At 43.3% G+C, this 15,455-nt stretch overlaps 3 protein-coding genes across 4 annotated transcripts; 2 read left to right on the top strand and 1 right to left on the bottom strand.

The window, feature by feature from the left end:
- Positions 1-7,383: 7,383 nt before the first annotated feature.
- On the bottom strand, positions 7,384-10,747 carry LOC122396632 (mitotic spindle assembly checkpoint protein MAD1). Of its 2 annotated transcripts, none has more exons than XM_043395204.1 (5): positions 10,585-10,747; positions 10,086-10,340; positions 8,732-9,852; positions 8,331-8,629; positions 7,384-8,184 (listed from the first exon to the last, which is right to left on the bottom strand). In XM_043395204.1, the coding sequence occupies exons 1-5, from the start codon at positions 10,585-10,587 to the stop codon at positions 7,832-7,834; spliced, it is 2,031 nt and encodes a 676-aa protein (XP_043251139.1). In that variant the 5' UTR covers positions 10,588-10,747; the 3' UTR covers positions 7,384-7,831. The 2 variants fall into 2 exon arrangements, with proteins under 2 accessions (XP_043251139.1, XP_043251140.1); XM_043395205.1 differs by having other exon boundaries at positions 10,463-10,746.
- Positions 10,748-11,169: 422 nt separating this feature from the next.
- Positions 11,170-12,316, top strand: LOC122396633 (ER membrane protein complex subunit 10). Its single transcript, XM_043395206.1, has 4 exons — positions 11,170-11,405; positions 11,481-11,744; positions 11,818-12,084; positions 12,153-12,316. The coding sequence occupies exons 1-4, from the start codon at positions 11,346-11,348 to the stop codon at positions 12,249-12,251; spliced, it is 690 nt and encodes a 229-aa protein (XP_043251141.1). The 5' UTR covers positions 11,170-11,345; the 3' UTR covers positions 12,252-12,316.
- Positions 12,317-12,599: 283 nt separating this feature from the next.
- LOC122396630 (Bardet-Biedl syndrome 2 protein homolog) lies at positions 12,600-15,396 on the top strand. Its single transcript, XM_043395203.1, has 11 exons — positions 12,600-12,824; positions 12,932-13,051; positions 13,114-13,302; positions 13,368-13,550; positions 13,608-13,830; positions 13,900-14,111; positions 14,188-14,358; positions 14,432-14,536; positions 14,622-14,934; positions 14,995-15,249; positions 15,302-15,396. Exons 1-11 carry the CDS (start codon positions 12,600-12,602, stop codon positions 15,394-15,396), a joined length of 2,091 nt encoding a protein of 696 aa, XP_043251138.1.
- Positions 15,397-15,455: the final 59 nt, after the last annotated feature.

Raw genomic sequence — 15,455 nt, 5'->3', positions numbered from 1 at the left:
AAGAAGCGTGTAGACGGAGGCGACCTCGTATCTCAGGCAAACAAGGACTTCTCGAGTCACGCCTTTTTGGGAATTAATCATTCAGAGGCTTCCGTTGATCTTGCGACTGTCAGATAGGCGGGCCCCTAAACAGGGGTAGAGACCAGCGAATGCTTTACAACGTGTACTTCTATGTACAACAATACTCTTTCAACTTTTTGTTGCACGAAGAAAGACGTATCATCGAGTGCCTGGTCAATATTAAGAATGATTGAGTGCCTGTGACGAGTGGGCAACGTGCTCGCAGGCCTCGCTTAGTCCGCAGGCGTCACGAAAGGTGGCGCTAGTGTCGCGTTCCTTCCAGAACCTTTCTCCTGCGATCCGTACTCTAGCAAAGCTAGCCATACCGAGTAAAACGTGTTAATTAAATTACTATACACCGTCCAAATTCCCTTTATTCCTGACACCAGATCTTTCTTAACTCGATAAACTCCTGTAATTTCTTTCCTACTTGTGGGGCGTTTGGGATTCCCCTAAAAGTTCACGGATCCACTAGTCGTGGGCAAACAATTCCGAAGACGGGCCGCGTCCCTTTGGCCCGAAAGAAGATCCAATTAAAAACGAAGGGCTGTCTGGCTGCGTGCGCGGCAAACGTACGCGCTGGAACGCGATTAACCCTTCCGTGTCGCGGTAACGCGGCAACAACGCTGGGCCGTGTAACTCGTCGCGACGACGTACGGATTAACACGCGAACAGAGTTAATAGGAACATCGAGGAAATTACGTGGCGAATGGGGCTGGTTTGCCGAACTCGAATTCGCTCCGGAGGTCCTGATTAAGGCTGGGGGCGTGTACGGAAAAAAAAATTGCACTCGTTAGTCGGAAACACGGGCTCGCAGCCCCGGCGGTGAAGGAGCGCGAAGGGGAAAAGCAAACATTTCCAAGTTATCGAATAAATTTAACGAACCGCGGCCGAACTCGAAAAGGCTTCTTGTCCGGAGCGTAGGTGCGCGCGGCTCGAGTTCGCGCTAGGGTCTCCTCATTATCGGTGCTTTCGGCGATATATAAAAGCGCCGTTTACGTGGCAACTTGACATCGTTCCGCCGCGCGCAAATTACGTCGAGCCGGTTTTCGAAACACGACCGCGACAGTGTTGCGTTCCAGCCGGTTCGCGCACCGGGGATTCTAGAGACAAGTGGCCCTTTGTCGGAGCTTTGACGCCTCGAAACCGTTCCACTGACCCCACAGTCGAAACCACCCTTACAGTCACGCTAATTCGAAAATACTCGGTTGTGCTCGCGTTTATGCGCGCCTTGTACTTAGTTATTAAGAAAGGTTTGCTTTTGCATAAAAATACGTATGCATAGTACTATGTTCCAAGGAGAAAAGAATTTACAGGTATCTGCGAGACAAGATGACGCACCTATGCTTGGTCCGTAAGCGCCACATAGGCGGCACTGGTGTCAAGTGCCCCATTCCGTCCAGAACTTTTCTTTTGGAAACCTTACACCACAGACGAGGTACTACGAATAGATCTTACACCTTTCGCGGCCTAATCTGACTACCAGGCCGACCTGAAAATTCATCCTACTGTATTTGATTGACATTTATTTTCGAAGTAGAGCTCATGGATAGCTACTAAACAGTATTAGACAACATTTCCATACAGCATCAAACAAATACATTAAAAATCAAAAACGAATTTTTAAGAAAAATCGACAGGGTGCAATTCGGCGAGAAAAAAATTTCAAATCGTTCTGGAAAAATTATTTTTAGCTAGGGAGGTTAATTACAATCATTTTTACTGAGTAGACATACCACCGAAATCTATAATGCGTGGCCAGAGATGTTTCCTATTATGTTCTAATGAAATGAGATACGTCAACGTAATTACGACTATTTATAATAATGGCGAATATTATAATACGTGAAGTATAAGGTATAAAGATGGAACCCAGAGACGAAACTCCGTGAATCGTAGTGTAATAAATAATTGACCGACTCCTGGAAAATGTCCTACTGTAACCACCGTACAAAGCATTTTCCCTTATCATTTCCCCGAAGCACACGAGGCCGCGAAAGGTTTCTGAAAGCAGAGCTTTAATCTTTATTCATTATTTTCATCTAGTATCCCGTTCGTGGCCGAATGAAATCCCCTATGCAGGCAGTCCACTTACTCAACGTCCGACTTGATGCGGCTTGTCCCTGTTTCCTTAATATTCGCCCGTGCACACACACCCTGTCCTCTTCCACCGAATACTTGCCGAGCGTAATACCCCGAGGGATTATTCCACAGTTTTCTCTTCGTCGCGACGGCCACCCGCGGCTCTCTGTAAGCGATGCGCCGGAAAAATTAAAGTCATCGAGACCAGAGCGAAAAGAACGTAATCCCGGCACGCCCTAATTAGATCGCCGCTGCGACGCCGCGGTGGCAAAAACTTCGATCCGAACTTTAACGAACGCGTAAATTCCGCGATTAAAGCGAATCAATAAAATTTTCGTGGCACGCATCGGGCCATTAAAGAAGTTTACACTCCCGGAGCATGAAAGTTTCAGCTTATCGGGACACTCTTTCCGTCGAGGGTCGAACTTTGCAAATGGGGGAGCTTCGTTTACCCCGTTCCATGAACCCCCCCCCCCTCCCCCCTCGCTTTATCCGAGTTTCTTTGAATTCCACTTGTCCCTCCGCGACAATGACTTAAGTTTCATTCCTTTCGGATAGTTCGCGACCCCCGTCTGTCCACCCGCCGTGTAATTTGCGCTTATCGACTTTCGCGCGATCCGCTTTTTCTCATCGATTCGTCTGTAACGAACAAGTACACGAGAATGACCAGTTTTGGTACGAGTTCCGAGGAAATAAGTCATTTGATCGGTATGAGATTGGGAATTGTAGACGCGCTTCTTCCACAATGCACTGCGCGGCAAATACAAGATGGCGAACACAAGATGGCGATCAAATCTAACCTCGAAAACGATGAAAGAGAAAACTTTAAATTTTTCGTCGCTAATAATCACGTAGTTAATACGACGCTAACCAACCCCTAATTTCGAGTCCATGTTACATGGTGTAACCTGGTCATGCGCGCCATTTTGTCATTCCCAACGTTTCTTCCATTCCAAACGTACCATCGCGGAATAAACCATTCGTTTAACAGTCTTCTGCGTGCAATTACCGTCCCGGTTAAGTGACGTAGAACCCTAATATCGAAGGAATACTCGACGCCGGTGAAAAAAACGTAATAACGCGGGCCAGTAATTCCCGACGGGGCTGTCACCGCCCCACGCTGTGAGATTCAGAAATTAGCGAAGGTATTTACTTTGCACGCCACCGGCTGCGCGGGTGGGTCGAATTGTTACGCGTTAATTATACTGCTTCGAAACGCAATTACACTCGCGAAAGTTCCATTAAAAAGTTTGGAATACCGCACGCTCGTATTGGTAAAGCGTTCGTGGAAGTTGGGTATCAATCCGGAGATCATTGCAATTAAAATAAATTTCGCGAACAAAAGACTCGACGATCGGCTCCGGGCAGCTAAATGGCCTGGAAACTTGTTTACACGGGTCTGAGAAATTCTTTGGGGAAGCAACAATTAGCGTTGCCTCGCGTGTTGGGTAGACAATCTTCTTCGTATAAACTTACACGAGGCCCATTTTCTATGTTCCCTGTATCGTCTGTTCGATCCGCCATTTTGATGGAAATACACCTAGTCGTTTGATCGATCTAATTTCCGAAGAAGCGAGCCAAAATGGGAAGCAAAACTTGCCCTAACGAGGATCAGGATTTAGCCTGATTCGATAACCATTAATTGCAGGAGGAAGAAGCGTTCCAGAACGTCAGCAAAAAGGACACATCCCGGCTGATTTCAGATTGATAACCGGGGTTGTGGCGGCCTCGACGGTCGAGTTAAGGCTGCACAACGTGGAACTGGCGCACATATGGAAGGGAACTGGATGAGTTTGCGATTAAACGCGATTATGATTAAGGATAATGGAGTTTCGGCGCGGGAGTTCCCCTGGACTCCGAGTCCCTTCGCAGCTGGTGCCGTTATATCGAGTTCCTGTCGTCAGCCAGCGTGCACGGCCGTCCCCGAAAATGCTTTTGGTCACCTAGTTTCTCTGGTTCGTGTGCACGTACAAAACGTCCCCCGTGTTTCATACTGTTTTGACGTACACGTGCCGCCCCCTCCTCGCGAAAGAACTTGTTCCACGAGAGTCGGAACGTTACCATATGTACGGTGTTTTAGCAATTTTTGCAAATCGTAAACAACCTCTTAGGATGACAGATCAACCCCGAACGATATTAATAAATTTTGAATTTAGATCATTTTAAACTACATAACCTAACATTTTGTTCAGTACTTATTCTTATAAACCAAAACTCTGATATCCAACGTCTCAACTTAAGGATTAAGTTCTTTAGTTCCATGGTGGTAGTTTAGATGGCGTTTAAGTATTTTTAAGGAATTTATGCCACATGACTGAACAGTCTATGCAAAATAGTACCAATGGTTTATTGTCAAGGGATCATCGAATGTTAGGGGGGTTGTTCACAAGAATAAGATCGTTTCTGAAGGATTCTGCCCACGAAAAAGGCCCCAGCGTGGACATAGCGAGGAAATAAATTGACAGTTGGTCCAGATCCTCAGACTGACGAATGCTCCAATATGGCCACCACATGGACGCCATCCCAATTCTGCCTTCGACCCCTAATCAAACAACTTCGGTAGATTCCTTTTATCAGTTCCTAATAGGCACATTAAGCTAACGAACAGTACACCCCAGATTTCGTTTCCTAACCTATTAGAACCGGGAGAGACGTCTCGATACTCCCCATATTATTGGTCCCTGTGGGACGCACTAACAATCACTCCTCCGCAACAAGAAACGTTGCAATTAACAATAGTCCTAACGATCAGTAACGAAGTATTAAATCGTTGACAATTCTTGACGATGAAATCGAGAAAATACTGCGCCAGTGGGAAAGAAGATCCTGAGCTAACTTTACTACAAAGACCCGTAAAACGAGTTCTGGCCCAAAGAAATATCTCTGTGTACAGTAGGAGAGAGGTTCCCCTTTAATTATGAAAGGCTATTCCCTTTTGCACGGTCTTCCAAACCTGCCTCTCTGTTTGATTATTTATCCCCGCACGTGTGATAATAAATACGCGCGGCACGTATGTAGGGACATGTGTACCTACACGTTCAATTCGGTGTCTCATAAGTTCTGCCGGGTGACTCAGCCGCTAATGAAGACTACCACCCACCGCTCCCCGACGGACAATGCAATTGGAATCGCTCTTCGGGGATTCCAGCTGCTTTCCCAGACACGTAGGGTTACTGGAAGCGCTGTAACGGATCCCCGGGGATGGCTGGAGGAAGGCTCCAGCCGCGATCCTCCATCGCAATGTTCCGTCGTCTTGGCTTTACCCACGCGATAAGAATTCGAAAAGTTCAAGCCCCCCACCCTTCAACGGATGTGCTTTCGACGGCTCGTTTCGCGGAGAAATTACGACATAATTGAGATGGATGATTCGGTTCTTGCTACGAGAGGATCTTCGCGCGGGTTCATACAAACAAAAGATCCTCCAATTAGGCTTAGACTCCAATAGTTACACGGGGGGGTAGATGTCTCGAATTTACAAACGGAGCTTGATCGAATATATCGAGAAATGAAAAAAGGGATCGATGAGAATCAAAAACAGGTGTTTCTCGCGGATATTTGATTTTCCTAAAGCGTGGAGTATACTCCAAGATCCCTGAATTTACGCAAGGTCGATACTTTTCGCAGAGAGAAACTCCCATTGAACGTAGGGCGTTATCCTATAGCTCGTCGGCGGTAAAAGCAAGCAAACGTATGGTCAAGTCTGGCCACGTTAACGGGACGATTCTTTTGCGGAAGTTTGGAGTTCCGTGTGCCGATGAAATTGGACGCGAGATTAACGCGGTCTGTCTCGAGATCCGACCTATTCGAGGCACACAGAGGGAAACTAAAGTCCGGTAGGAAATCCCCAAGTTATAGAGGCAGAGGTACTGTTTCTCGCGTTAAATGCTGGATTCCCGTAACGGTGGCACCCTCCCCACACCCCCAACTTAGTTTCAATAGTATCAATTGCTTAACAGTAATCGGACAGTGACCACTATTACTTTGCCCCCCAGGCATCGATTTCACATAAATTTCCAGCATATCTTAAGTTAGTTTTGCAGTTAAGTGGACTAGCAGGGTCTGCCCTGATTTTGGGGGTTATTGCACTCGAATTACAAGAATAGCTCAATATATTATAGGAAATTATTCTCTGAGTGTAATATAATTCGCGATAACAATTATTTCCAGTTAAAAGCCACCTTTTGGTTTTGGGGGATTTTAATTATTTAACTATTAATGCTTATGGCTCGTGCATAGCGCCTCTAACCTTTTTTGTTGCTTAGCAACCATCCCCTCCACTTGACAACTACGTGCAATTAACGGGGTCTCGTGCAATAATCGAGGTATTACTGTATTTCGTTGCATTTCGTTAAACGTATTATGTAACTACGTACGTAATTAGTAATTTTTTCGCGATTTTATGTTGCTCCTTTGTCGAATACCTCCATAGAAAAATCAGAGAGATTCGTAAAATAATAAGCAAATTATAAGGGTGAACGACTGGACGAAATTATTTTCTTTGAATCCTCTTCCTTGAATATAATACCTAATTAGAAGTCGGCATAGCTCATGGAATAATGAGTAAGTGGAAATAGAAAACGATCAAACGAAATATCACGTGTTCTCTTCTTTTGATGTTGCAGTTTAATCGTTAACGTTCAAGAAATAATGAGAAAATAAGAGAAATAAACGATGATGCGTACTATGTTATTTTAAATCCTCTTCGTTCAATGTAATACCTAGTTAAGAATGAAGAGAACATTTATAATAATAAACAAATAAAAGGAGCAAACGGTTAAAGCACAAAAAATTAAATATAATACATAAGTAAATACGTTATCTGTTGCAGTAAGGTTGAGGTTAGCAGAAGTCAGTTGGAACTCAGAGGGGTTAAAGGATACAGGAATAACCGAAATCCTGGCTCCAGAGAGACAAAGTTTTCGACGAAAGTAAGTCTATATATGCTTCCAAAAGATTGTGATATCACAAATCGGCAATTAATTTTGTAATAACCGAAGATTTCAATGAACTTTTATTTTGATTTGTGATCAGTCAATGATGGATAATGGTTAGTCAAATGTGTTTGAAATAACTGAAGTTTAGAGCATGGGAAATAATAATTATTTATTAGACACGTTAATGTAACATTTGTCGCAATTTTAATAGATTCTGACAAAAGTTGTGACTTAAAAAATGTTAGCAAAGTACTAAGAATTACGCTAAATATCTTTGAAACTTGTATGTGGAACACCTAACCTAGACCATAACTACAAAATCTTTCAACAGATATGCGAGATAACTTCACTCATGTTAATAACTGCACCGCAATATGCATCTATCGTATTATTACTAACAATTTCGTTCGTCGTTCCGCGAATCGAGTGGATCCCGTGACAAGTAAAGCGAATAATGATGGCGCAGTACCTGCGTTTGGTACACGCGGTTGAACATGGTGTTCCGTTCAAACGTGTTCACGAGAAACGAGGAACTACTGGCGAACGAAGCGCGTAATGCCTTGGTAATGTCTGTGCACCGACGTGAAGCCAAGCTGAAATGACTATTACACTCGGTATGTTGATCACTGATGAAGCTTCAAAGTAAAGGTGGAAATATGGATGAAAAACAATATGGCCGTTTATTGATTCCAAAAAGTACTAAACACTCGCGTTAACCTAATTAATGATACTCCTTTAACGGGGAATTAAACAGATCAACTCATAACGTTGGTTATAGTTTGCTGACTAAATAAATCCGATTGGACAGCGTTAAGGAACATGGGAACGCTGTGTTGTCGTCGCAAGTATTGTTCCACCAACGGCACAAGCGACGCGGAGAAAGCGGTTTCCAAAAGATCCACCCCCTCTTCGCCGATATTAAAGAAGAGAAAGTCCTCTGGCGATTCCGCGTACTGGCTGTACAATTTGTATCGCCCCTCTTTAGTTCTGTCTACCCTCCAACCGAACAATTGATAACAGGCTTGACGATACTCCTGCGAAGATGCTTTGAAGGCCTCTTTCAGGCGAGCTATCTTGATCTCGTGTGTCTGTTTGAGCTCCGCTATTTCTAAACGCACAAACATCGGGCAAAAAAAAAAAAAAAACAGGAATACCCCGTTTATTGTAATGTAAAAATCGGTTGGTAGCCAAAAAAGGACATGATACGATCGAATTGTTTTCAAAGAAAAATAAAAAAAAGAAACGTTGAGTTACCTTGTACTTGAAGAGAGGAAGTCGTGGTGTTGGCACCTCCTTGGGCCACCTTCGCTCTTAGCTCTTCCAGTTCGCGTAACAGTGCCTTATGCTTTTCTTCCGCCTGCTCTTCCGCGATGGCGGCGGGATTCATAGTGAAATGCAACACCCTCGCGTTGCAATTAAAATCGCCTTTCAACGCTCGATGTTCTAATTCACCCTTCAATCGATTTATTTCTTGCCTCAACTTGTGACACTCGTCCATTTGATGGTTACCCTCGGCCGCTTGGAGATCGGACTCTAATTTGGCAACTAATTCCCTAGAATTACGAACACTCTCCGTAACCGTACGAAACGATCGTAATAATTTGTGAAATGTCTTTTCAAATCGCCATCCGATTAAAATATAATTTTCTAATTACCTGTAAGCATCTATGGCGCGTTCCAGTGCAGGAATTCTTTCGATTATAGCATTGTTGCTATCTACGGTTATGTCCTGCTCGTACATGTCTAGTTGCTGCCTATAACTGTCTCTCTCTCTCGTAACCAGAATCATTTTCTTTTGCAATCTGCTCACCAATTTGTTCAATTTTTCTTTGGAAATCGTTACCTCCGTGACCAATTTTTTAATCTCCTCATAATTCTTCGACAAACACTGGGATTCCCGTAGAGCGGCGTCCAATTTCGATCTCATCTGTCCTTCTTCCGCCTTCAACACCAGCTCGGCCTGTTGCAATCGATTCAACTCCCGTTTCAAAGCAAACGAGCCGCCGGTTATTCCGATCGACTCATACTCGGACAGACGCAACGAAAGTTCCGTATTTTTTACCTCCAACGAGGCAACTTGCTGCTCTACTTTCTGTGTATGCTCCAATCTTTTCGTCACGCTGGCCATTTGTTCCTCCAAAAGTAATTTTCCCCTGACCGATTCTCTCAACGAGTTAATGGTTTCCTTTGCTGCATGGAGCTCTCTTTCGAGCTCGTTTGCTCTTGCTGCCCTCGCTGTTAATATTTTACCCTCCTCCCATAACGCCCGTTCCGATTCCAATCGTTCGATTTTTATTTTCATATTCTGCATATCCACGTTTTGCAATTCCATTTCTTGTTGCTTGGCCTGAGATTCTTTCAGCTTCTCCTCTAACTGCGCTATTCTTGCTTGCGCCGCTTCCAATCTCGGTTCCGCGTCCGATATATTGGGGACATCTTTCGGCGTTGGCGCACTTTCCGTCACGGAAGAATTCTTGATATCGCTCAATAATTTTGAATTTTCGTTCATTAGCATCAACACCTTTTGTTCCAAATTCGTCTTAACCTCAAATAATTCTTTCTCGGCCAATGTCTGCGCGTCGCGCGCATCCTGAATTGTTCTGCGTGCGATATCGAGTCTTATTTCCAACTGTTTGATAGTTTGTTTATCCTGCTCCGACTGCATTTCTAAAATACTTTTCTCCTTCTCAAAAATACTTTCCATTTCTCTACGTATGTTATGAAGCTTTCCTACAGCAGCTTCCTGATGAGACAGCCTTGTCTTTAATGATATGACCTAAACAAGCAGATGTAAATGCTTTTAAATTCTTTTTAGTTTTTACATATTCGCGTATAGGCTGGCTGAAAAGTAATTGGAGCATGTAGAACAAAAGTGATACTTTACACTACTAGCAAAACCATCTATCTATGAAACAGTAATAGAAACTTGTTTCCATCTTTTCTGTTCATCCAGTTGCATTACTCTTCAGCCTACCCATGTACCATTATTATTGACAAAAGTATAATCACCTCTCCCTTTAATCTTCTCCATTCCCATGGACTATTTGGAACACTCTTTGTGTCACTGTCTTTACTTGTGTTAATGGAATCATCAAGTCTTCTCCTCTTAGGTGTACTATTACACACATCTTGATCACTAATAGATGGGAATGTAGTCCCAGATAATTTCAATGCCAAGCTACTGCTATTTCTACGAAATGCTTCTGATCCTGACTTTAAGTCCTTTATCATTTGTATAACACTTGTTGGATCTTTGTCACCCATCTGAAACAAACATTAATGGACATTATAAATAAACAAAATGGTAGTAAATACTGTCTTACTGCAAAAGAGTTCAAATATCATATTACATATTACTAAGTTACAGTTATGGTAAACAAACATACATTGAAGAATATTGTTCACCAGCTATAAACTATAACTTCCTGTTAAACGTTTCGATTCACACTATAAACTGCCTTCTTCTTGTTCTTCTCCTGTAATTTTTTGTTTTAAAATGTTTAACTACCATTACTGCCACCGACAAAGCTTCAAAGTCTTTGACTCTCCATTGTACTTCACGCAAGTAGTGCCCCAAACAAGTTTCGACTAATGCACTATATAATTACTAGAATTCCCTTGGAAATTTCTACATATAAAAATGACAGTGTATAAAGATCGGGAAGTAAACTTTGAATAATCAATTGATTTTATTGCAAATAAAATAAATAAATAAATATGAATCCATAACTGTTGAAACTTTTATAGTATATTTTCCTGCGCTAGGTATTCCCCAAACGAAATAGTTCGTAAAACGAACGCAGGAATGCGCCACGTTAAACTCACTAGGAAAATCCCCATGGCCGTAAATACGGTGTAAAACAAAATGATTGGTCAGAACAACGTGCCGTATACTTTTGCACGTTAATTTTCACTAGACACTGACCAATAAAACGATGAAATTGTGGAAAAGCTAATGTATTATTATGTCCTGTATAATTTTGACGATCAATGAGGTTTTTTTTAATAATTTTAGAGAGGCAAGCCTGAATGATTCATCAAATTTAATAAAAGAATTCAATAAATACGATTGATGGTCGTACAAAAATTTAAATAGTTACATTTTCTAAACGTCAGCACATTGACTGTTAATGTCATATACCATAGTGCGAAAACTTACATGTTCCGTTAACCAAATATTGATAGATAAGTCGTAAAACACATCATTATTGTAAAAATGAGATCGATTTGACTTTGCGTTTACCTCATAGAAGATAAACAATTATAAAAATGCACTTGATATACTTCTGTATAAGTTTATTGATCAGTGTATCGTCATTAGCTCGTGGGGTTAGTATAGTTTTAAAGGTACAATTATTGAAAATAATTTGTCGTACGCTAACAAAACGATCCATCAAATTTTAGAGCGAGCTGGACTATGACGGATGGTTGCAGTTGAGGTTATGGCACGCGTTTAACGACGAGCCAGAACCGATTTACATAGAACGAGGAAACGTCACGGTTTCCAGCGTACGCAGTGGTGCGTCCGTTGTTGGGCAAAACGGACTTCTACAGCCTCACATAAATGAACTGAAAAATCTTGCCAAAAATGATGGCAAGTATAGACTTAAAGCTGTGGCTCGAACTTCTTCAGGAAACGAGATAACATTCCTAACTTCTGTACCCGCGGTAATTGTACTTCCGCTATTATTTGTGGCAGATAATATTTGTGTGTTACTTAAAATCTTATTTCCGTGTATAGTGTTATCTTCTTGGTTCTGACCTTGAAGATGTCATAACTATATGGCTGGACAGTGCAGCAGAGCCAATAGTTGTGAGCCAAACATCACCAGGTCCTTGCAGCCTGGAGAGTCCATTTACAAATATGTGGACCACTAATGTTATTGTTAAATACCCAGATGGTGGACCGGTTCCTGATACCGCTACATACATTCAGAAACTAGTGCGCGAAAGAGAAGCAAGGGAAAGGGGAGAAGCCAAAGACAACAGACCTTATCTCTCAAGATATGTAAGTCTTTTTGTTTGAAAAAAAAAAAAATTTGTAATTTTTTATGCATTATTATTTTTATGTTTCAGTGGATGTACATTTTCCTTGCTTTCATCTTTATTGTTTTGTCGTCTGCAACAAACCCAGAAGCTGGTGGAGCGGCAGGTGGCAGTGCCCAAAGACAGTGATGCAGAAACTGTGCAGTGTGTCTCTGAGTGTGTTCGTGTGGGAAGAGTTTATTTATAAAAATTTATGATGTACATTCGTAATTACAGTTGTAATGATCAATAACTGTACCTTCTCCTAAATAAATTCTACGACTTAATTAAATTTCCTCCCGTTTCCCGATTTATTATTTCTACCAGAAATCGTTTTCGTTCCTTTCGGAAATAAAGCTACAACTGTACAGTGGCAATAGGTATAGTTAAATGCAGTAGGTAAAGATTCATAGGTATAACAGGGGTAGGATCAATAACCCACCACCCAATGAGTCAGCTCTGCTCAGTTGAGTATGAGGTAACCTATATGGCTTTAAAATGGCAGCGTTTTCTCTGAATATACAGAAACACGTGGAGTCTGGCCTCGTAGCCTGCGGCAAATTCGATGGCTCCCACGCTTGTTTAGCGGTGGCAACGTTTGGCGGTAACATACTCGTGCACAGCCCTCACAGGCAACCGCAAATAAAGGGTCAGGATCACGAACAATCTGATAGAAAGTTGTCTTGGAGCGGGGAACTGGCGGAACTTCAAATAGGGGCGGAGGTAAAATTGGAAAATTTGAAATTAGCCACGAACGTATCAGACTAGGCTTGATGTACACCTAACAGATCTAGAATAACGCGTTAATCAATATTTGCATGTATCATTAGATTACGGCCCTGTGCACTGGTCGGCTTAATGAAGATGAGAGGGATGTTCTCTTAATTGGTACTGCGACGCACGTTCTGGCCTACCATATCGAGGATAACGCCGATATGTTCTACAAGGAGGTACTCAAATCTTGCCAAACACAAGATCGAATATTGTTAAATTTATAGAATTTATCCATTAGATGTCAGACGGTGCCAGATGCATCATGATTAGTAAACTGGGCTGGCTTCCCAACCAAGTTGCGATCGTCGGTGGCAATTGTTCAGTGACGATCTTGGACCAACATGGCACGGAAATATTTTGGACAGTAGTGGAAGGCACTGTCAGCTCCTTAGCTGTCTTTGACTTCGACGGGGACAACGAGAACGAAGTAAATGTTCCAGAATCCCCAGGATCTATGAGGTTCTGATCTTTGATGGTGGTTTGAATTTCCAGCTGGTCACTGGTACCGACGACTTCGAAATAAAGGTGTACAAAGAGGACAATGTACTTTGGGAGGCTAAGGAGACGGCTCCAGTCACTACCTTAACCGGATTCCCCGATAGGAGGTTCGTGTACTCGGTTGGGAATGGGACCCTGGGTGTTTACGAAATGGGCCAGAGACTTTGGCGCGTTAAAGTGAGTCGTAAGCGTGTGGATTGTTGAACGAATCATTCGATTTTCTAAATTTTCCAGTCGAAACACAGGGTGGTAGTCACAAGGAGCTTTGACGTTAATGGAGATGGCACGCCGGAGGTTATAACCGGGTGGAACAATGGGAAAGTGGACGCAAGATCGTCCAATAACGGCGAAGTGATCTTCAAAATTCAATTATCGTCCGGAGTGGCTGGAATCGTGGAAGCTGATTACAGGAGGTTTGGCAAACCCGACTTGGTCGTAGTGTCCACCACCGGTGAAGGTACTCGTCACGTTCTTGCTTCATAAATACAGTAATATAAAGTATAATTTGACTGTTTATCGATTGCAGTACGGGGCTATGGCGCTGGTTCCACAATGGACACTCCAGAACCGGGCGAGGCGATGCGCGAATTGCTGGCTAAGAAACAAGCATTGCAGATGGAGCTACGACAAAGGGCAGCGTCCGTTCCTAACATGTACCATCGAACGAAATTGGCAGTCAGCTTAATGACAGCTAACGGTGCTGCACGAGTAGCCCTAGCATCAGGACCAGGACTTCTAGTCAGTCGTGATCTACTCTACTTCTCCGATAGACTTTAAGGTTAACAAATATGGCGTTAAAAATGGTCGTCTTCAGATCCACTGCGCAATAGTCTTCACCGAAGGCGTGTTCGAAGGCGAGACTCTGGTCATTCATCCTATCAAACCGAGGGGGGAACTCGAAATAGAGCTTCGTCCCGCCAAAAACGCCCCTGTGGACATGCACGTGAAAGTGTGCGTTGGTCCAGCTGGCGCAGACTTGATGCAGGTAGGGGACAAAGACTCCCCAGCACGGACAAAGACGTTAACGTTGTAATTTCACTGCCTACTGGGCTCAACAGGTGTTCGAGATGACGCGCCAGTTGCCCAGGTTTTGCATGTACGAGGTCATCGATAAGCCAGGGCAGATAGCGGAGGATTTTATGAAAAACGGTGTTACGGCTGAGGTATTGGTTTGGTGATCACGTTAGATCTTTGTACTAGCAGCGTTAGAGGGATACCGAGTGTCTCATCTCAGTATTATTTATTCAGTTTGCAGAGAGGTCTCAAAGGATCGCCCTCTGGTTGAACCAAAGTTTCATACTGCCGAAAGAATTCGAAGTTAAGGACGACGGACCCAACAGCGGAGGCATCGAGCTGTGGCTTCGTGGGATGAGGGACCAAAAAGTTCACTGCTTCATGGCAGATCCAGCCGGAAAGGTGACTATTCAAACAGAAGACTCCGTGTTCGCGGGTGACATCATCCAATCGTTGGCCATGTACTTGGGCCTCAGAGAGCTGTCCTCGGAAGTCACGTTCCCGGCGGAAGAGAGCAAGATGCTGGACGCGTTGGAACGCGTCAAAGGTAACTTAACAGGTTCTTGTTTCAGCATATGCTGCTAAGAAGTTGTGTGTTTTGTCGTAGACTTGAAAGAAATCGACATAAGGCTGCAGGCAGAGGCGGCCAGCGAAACCACTCTGTTGAAAAGCATCATAATTCGTTTAGAGGACGCGAGGATTCTTGAAAACGTCGAGGAGATGAGGAAGAGGTTGGTGCAACTGAAGAACGTCAACGTGGACTTGGTCAGGGAGCACGAGATCAGAATGAAAAGTTACAGAGACCTAACCGCGAACCTGAAGGAGTTGAATCTCGGAGTGCAGAGGGCAGCGAGATTAAGAGGTAACCTTTTCGTTAACCTTTCTCTGAAACGCTCTAGTTTTGCGTCTTTCAGTTGGCAACAGTGCATCGAACACAGTGGCGCACTGCAGGACTGCGATCCAGGACCAAAATCCAAAAGCTCTCGCTCTTGCAATAAGACACGGCTGAACGTTTACTGTTATTTTATTGTTACGGGCTACACAAAATAAGTGTCGCTGAAGTTTTAA

The sequence above is a fragment of the Colletes gigas genome, unplaced genomic scaffold (assembly GCF_013123115.1).
Source record: "Colletes gigas isolate AHSC1104 unplaced genomic scaffold, ASM1312311v1 Colletes_gigas_Sc00007, whole genome shotgun sequence".
In the NCBI taxonomy this organism is placed as follows: Eukaryota; Metazoa; Arthropoda; class Insecta; order Hymenoptera; family Colletidae; genus Colletes; species Colletes gigas.
Note: the sequence above shows the minus strand (reverse complement) of the source record. Positions and strands in the feature narration are given on the sequence as shown.

What these genes read in the sequence shown, in the direction of transcription:
- LOC122396630 (XM_043395203.1), top strand. Translation starts at nt 12,600, where the DNA reads ATGGCAGCGTTTTCTCTGAATATACAGAAACACGTGGAGTCTGGCCTC. An exon ending in CATCAGGACCAGGACTTCTA is followed by an intron (nt 14,112 to 14,187) that starts GTCAGTCGTGAT and finishes GGTCGTCTTCAG; the next exon opens with ATCCACTGCGCAATAGTCTT. An exon ending in GAGGGCAGCGAGATTAAGAG is followed by an intron (nt 15,250 to 15,301) that starts GTAACCTTTTCG and finishes TGCGTCTTTCAG; the next exon opens with TTGGCAACAGTGCATCGAAC.
- LOC122396633 (XM_043395206.1), top strand. Translation starts at nt 11,346, where the DNA reads ATGCACTTGATATACTTCTGTATAAGTTTATTGATCAGTGTATCGTCA. An exon ending in TCCTAACTTCTGTACCCGCG is followed by an intron (nt 11,745 to 11,817) that starts GTAATTGTACTT and finishes TTCCGTGTATAG; the next exon opens with TGTTATCTTCTTGGTTCTGA. An exon ending in GACCTTATCTCTCAAGATAT is followed by an intron (nt 12,085 to 12,152) that starts GTAAGTCTTTTT and finishes TTTATGTTTCAG; the next exon opens with TGGATGTACATTTTCCTTGC.
- LOC122396632 (XM_043395204.1), bottom strand. An exon ending in GGAGAAGATTAAAGGGAGAG is followed by an intron (nt 9,853 to 10,085) that starts GTGATTATACTT and finishes CTGCTTGTTTAG; the next exon opens with GTCATATCATTAAAGACAAG. An exon ending in CGCGCCATAGATGCTTACAG is followed by an intron (nt 8,630 to 8,731) that starts GTAATTAGAAAA and finishes TCGTAATTCTAG; the next exon opens with GGAATTAGTTGCCAAATTAG.